General features: G+C 48.7%; 1 protein-coding gene across 1 annotated transcript in view; it reads right to left on the bottom strand.

Annotated features, from left to right (window-relative positions):
* LOC308382839 (connector enhancer of kinase suppressor of ras 3-like) overlaps positions 1 to 5,000 on the bottom strand; it is a gene marked incomplete at its 3' end in the record, with an annotated part of 40,862 nt that overhangs the window by 17,798 nt on the left and 18,064 nt on the right. The window contains exons 3-5 of the mRNA XM_080860361.1: positions 4,838 to 5,000; positions 3,480 to 3,567; positions 1,771 to 1,812 (exon numbers count right to left, since the gene is read on the bottom strand). The exon at positions 4,838 to 5,000 is cut by the window's right edge and continues 43 nt beyond it. Of these exons, the coding sequence (XP_080716487.1) occupies positions 1,771 to 1,812; positions 3,480 to 3,567; positions 4,838 to 5,000 (293 nt within the window). The remainder of the gene's footprint in view (positions 1 to 1,770; positions 1,813 to 3,479; positions 3,568 to 4,837) is intronic.

Genomic DNA, 5,000 nt, shown 5'->3' with positions numbered 1-5,000 from the left:
ACTGGGTGAGGGAGTGAGTGAGTGACCCGGCAGGCCGTGTTATCTATCCCAGAGCGGATGGGCCGCCACACAGGGGCCTGCTGTGGAGCTTCACAGCACAGAGTAAACACCACACGGGCTCCCTATGGGACATACAGTAAACAACCGGTGGAGGAATCTCTAAAGTACTGCAAAGGATGTGTGTGTGTATCTGTGTGTGAGAGGAGGACAGTGTGTGTGAAGACAGTGTGTGTGTGTGTATCTGTGTGTGTGTGAGGACAGTGTGTGTGTGTATCTGTGTGTGTGTGAGGACAGTGTGTGTGTGTATCTGTGTGTGTGTGAGGACAGTGTGTGTGTGTATCTGTGTGTGTATCTGTGTGTGTGTGAGGACAGTGTGTGTGTGTATCTGTGTGTGTGTGAGGACAGTGTGTGTGTGTGTGTGTGTATCTGTGTGTGAGAGGACCTTGTTTGTGTGTGTGTGTGTGTGTGTGTGTGTATCTGTGTGTGAGAGGACCTTGTTTGTGTGTGTGTGTGTATGTGTGTGTATCTGTGTGTGAGAGGACCTTGTTTGTGTGTGTGTGTATCTGTGTGTGAGAGGACCTTGTTTGTGTGTGTGTGCAGGGGCGGAGATCCCGGGGGGGACGGGGGGGACACGTCCCCCCCTCGCATAACGTTGTCCCCCCCAACAAAATTGAAAAAAAAAATATTTTTTTTTTTTTACATTGTCAGGTCACCAGAGTTGGGATGCGAACCCGGGTCGCTGGCGTGGTATTCTACGCTTAACCCAGTGTGCTATTGATTCTACAATCTCGAAATTTAAACAAATAAAATAATAAAACATTCGAGAATATGTCTACATTCATTGTTTCCATCAGGTCCGCTTCACCTGCTCTCTCTCACCTCCTCTCTCTCTCTCTCTCTCTCTCTGACAGCCGGTCAGTCATTTCCCTACTATCACTGGATAAAGGCATTTCCCATGAGGCTTTGCAACCATCCTACATTGATTTATGAACAAAAAAACGAATTAAATCGCTGGCCAATTTATATTTTTGGTCATGAAAGTTATGTAAAGTCTGAATAAAAAGAATTACATCAAGGTAGGAGGCTAAGCAAAAATCAGTAGGCTGTATTAATGCAAGTGAGTTTATCTCACCATAAGTGAGATGTTTTGAGACAACAAGTGCTATATATATTGGTTGGACCTCCTTGTTACACATTACCGGACTTCTTGGCGATTATCAAGGGAACTTGATCTGATTTTATTAGTTTTAACTCAATGGACGGCTCATGGACTCCACAGTCACTGCTGCGCAGGGCACTACAGAAGACTTTAATTTGCATGCAGCTGAATTCCTCCTTGAAGAGCCTTGGTATGCGTTTGAACTTTCATCATTATTTGTCTGTGAGTAGATGTTGGTTGTTAGGACATGTATTGCCGTTTAGAGAATTTAAAACTGACGTCGAATTTCTGTTTTGTCACTGTTATTAGAGAATTCGGTATTTAGCAGCTTATTATGTTAGCTCTCGTGACAGCAATTTTTTTCATGTCCCCCCCCCGGAATTACTCTCTGAAATGTTCCCATGTATTGTCCCCCCCTGCAATGAAATGGGATCTCCGCCCCTGTGTGTGTGTGTGTGTATCTGTGTGTGAGAGGACAGTGTGTGTATGCATGTGTGTGTGTGTGTGTTATTTGGTGTTTATGCGATGGTGTACGTGATGAACTGAGGGTGTAGCCTCCCAGTGACGCCCAAAGAGCTTGCACATGCAAAACCTGCCGCTCATTTACTCACCACTTCCAGAATCTTCTCTTCCATCTCGTAAACGGTGCAGTCCTGCAAAGCCAGGAGAGACACACGCTCCGTTAGATGCAACCCTCTCTTGAGCAACTTCCCTCGGCATGCAACACACAGTGATGAACACAAACAAATACCAAAAACAGCAGAAACGCAGCCAGGGAGAAATATTTTGAGCAACAACAATAATAACTCATAAACCTCGCTATGGCCGTCAACAGGGAGCAAGAGGAAGCCACACCAACAAACAGTGCCAGGGCTTTTCTCCCGTGGGCGTTTAATGGAGTCAGCATGTAAACACCCCGAGACTGGCTAATCGCACGGCTGCCTCTGGGAGGCCAGTCCACGGTGGTGGAGCCATGTGGTGGGGGGGTGGAGTTGGGGTTGGGAGAGGGAGCAGTGCCCCACTCACACAAGCGCATGGGAAGAGGAAGAAGGAACAGGGCTGCGACTGGCTCAGAGGAGAGGAGAGGAGAGGAGAGGAGAGGAGAGGAGTGGAGAGCAGAGGAGTGGAGTGGAGTGGAGAGGAGAGGAGAGGAGAGGAGTGGAGAGGAGAGGAGTGGAGTGGAGAGGAGAGGAGAGGTGAGGAGAGGAGAGGAGTGGAGTGGAGTGGAGAGGAGAGGAGAGGAGAGGAGAGGAAAGGAGAGGAGTGGAGAGGCACGTTTGGGTCGTTCCGACATGCCATATGGTGTGGGGAGGAGTGGTGTGTGGGATGGAACGCTAGTAGAAACACATGTGTCATACCACAAGCCCTGTGTCACACACACACTCTCACACACACACACACACACACACACACACACACACACACACACACACACACACACACACACACACACACACACACACACACACACACACAGTGCATGTACAAATACATCGCAAACATATACACAGACAAGCATTCTTCCCAAAACACACAAACATGCAACCAAACATGTCCTAGTCAGGAAACACAGCTCACAAGAATGCATACAGAATGACCCTCTCACACGCTTAAAAAGCATGTCTTCCTTGCCACACTTCTAGATGACTTTACAGCTGTATTAACTCTAAGGGGGCACACATCTGAGGGTGGACTGTTTCAGCACATCTCTAATGTGTCTCTAATGTGTGTGTCTGGTTCCCGCGGGTGCTTGTGGGAGAGGTGTGTGGACACAGAGGAGGGGGAACCAGAGCACTGGAGCTGGGACAGAGGAGGAGGAACCAGAGCACTGGAGGTGGGACAGAGGAGGAGGAACCAGAGCACTGGAGCTGGGACAGAGGAGGGGGAACCAGAGCACTGGAGCTGGGACAGAGGAGGGGGAACCAGAGCACTGGAGCTGGGACAGAGGAGGGGGAACCAGAGCACTGGAGGTGGGACAGAGGAGGAGGAACCAGAGCACTGGAGCTGGGACAGAGAAGGGGGAACCAGAGCACTGGAGCTGGGACAGAGGAGGGGGAACCAGAGCACTGGAGCTGGGACAGAGAAGGGGGAACCAGAGCTGGGACCAATTCAGGACATGCAAACCAGCAGCAGCAGTTTCAGCACCATCAGAGTAATGTAAAACAGGAGCTTGCTAGCAGTCAGGCTAGCCAGCTAGCGGGAGGGATAAAAGGGCATGGAAGCCAAATGCTAATAAGCACAGTTTTGGTGGAGACAGCAATCCTCAATAAGCCAAACTCCATTCTCAGCAGCCAAAGAAGAATGTCTGAGGTGAACAAACCTTCTGGACAGTGGTGGTCAGCTCAAGGCAAAGTTGGATGATTCTGTTTTTGGTGGAGGTGAAGTCACTGATGCCTGTCAGCGGAGTACTGCACAGAGAGAGAGAGAGAGAGAGAGAGTGAGAGGGACAAAGACAGAGAGAAACAGAAAGAATGTTATTGAAAGAAAGGAAAGAGTAAAGTTAGAGAGGGAAAGAAAGAGAAGAAAGAGACAAATAAGGAAGAAAGAGAGTGAGAGAGATGATTTGAGTACTGTAATTACACAGCATATTTCTGCCTGACAGCTGCTCAGAGATGTACTGTAAGCAAAGCTGCAACAATAACAAATCACGTTTGGTATCCAGGGCCCTGCGAGCAGTGCGCTTCAAGCCTGTGCAAGCACATGATGTAATATTATGTATGTCAACAGATAGCCATCAGTCTCCTCACCAAAGAAGATCCTGGATGCTATACCCAACTTTAAAAACATTGACAGACATCATTGCTCCGCTCCGCTCCATCACTCACACACACACACACACACACACACACACACACACACACACACACACAGACACACACACACACAGACACACACACACACACACACACACACACACACACATGGAGAGGTAACCAGATAATGAACAGTTTCAGACAACCACTGAGGGTAAAAAGGGAAACTTCAGCCAAGAATTTAGAGAATGTCTATCAAAAGATATAATTTAGACACAACATTTCAGTTCTTTCATACAGTGTGGGAGAGCTGAATATGCAGAGCGACCCCAATGCGTATGAAAATGCACACACAAGGACAAAGACTGTATCTGTGTGTCTTTTTCTATATGCAACAGTGTGTGTCTGCATCTGTGTGTGTGTTATTTGAGTGTGTCTGTGTGTGAAGGGCTTCTATTAAAGCATGTCTGAGCACACTTGTTGTATACACTCTCTCCTGCACACTGATGCGCAAGTGTGTGCATATCCACTGTGGTGTTCTAGTGTGGGCTTACCCATCCAGCCATGCCAACAGATTCCTTGTGTCCCTAAGGAGGAGCTCACACATAAATGTAAGTTTGGTATGAGTGTGTTTGTGTGTGTGTGAGTGTGTGTGTGTGTGTGTGTGTGTGTGTGTGAGTGTGTTTATGTGTGTGTGTGTGTGAGTGTGTGTGTTTATGTCTGTGTGTGTGTGATTATGTGTGTGTGTGAGTGTGTGTGTGTGTGTGTGAGTGTGTGTGTGTGTGTGTGTGTGTGTGTGTGTGTGTGTGTGTGTGTGTGTTTATGTGTGTGTGTGAGTGTGTGTTTGTGTGTGTGAGTGTGTGTTTGTGTGTGTGAGTGTGTGAGTGTGTGTGAGTGTGTGCTGCAAGTGTGTGCAGGCCCCTACCGATCGAGCCAAGCCAGCAGGTTCTTGGCGGCTCCGATGAGCTCCACCACGGCGGTGAGGAACTCGTTGGGTGGTTTGCGGGCCGCTCCCCCCCCGTCGTGCGCCGGGCTCCTCCTCCGCTCGGAAGCCACATTGTGCAGGTTGTTGGACGCCGCTCGCATCC

Source organism: Sprattus sprattus (genome assembly GCF_963457725.1).
Source record: "Sprattus sprattus genome assembly, chromosome: 2".
NCBI classification, from domain to species: Eukaryota; Metazoa; Chordata; class Actinopteri; order Clupeiformes; family Clupeidae; genus Sprattus; species Sprattus sprattus.
The sequence above is the reverse complement of the archived record's forward strand: the minus strand, read 5'-3'. Positions and strand labels throughout refer to the sequence as shown.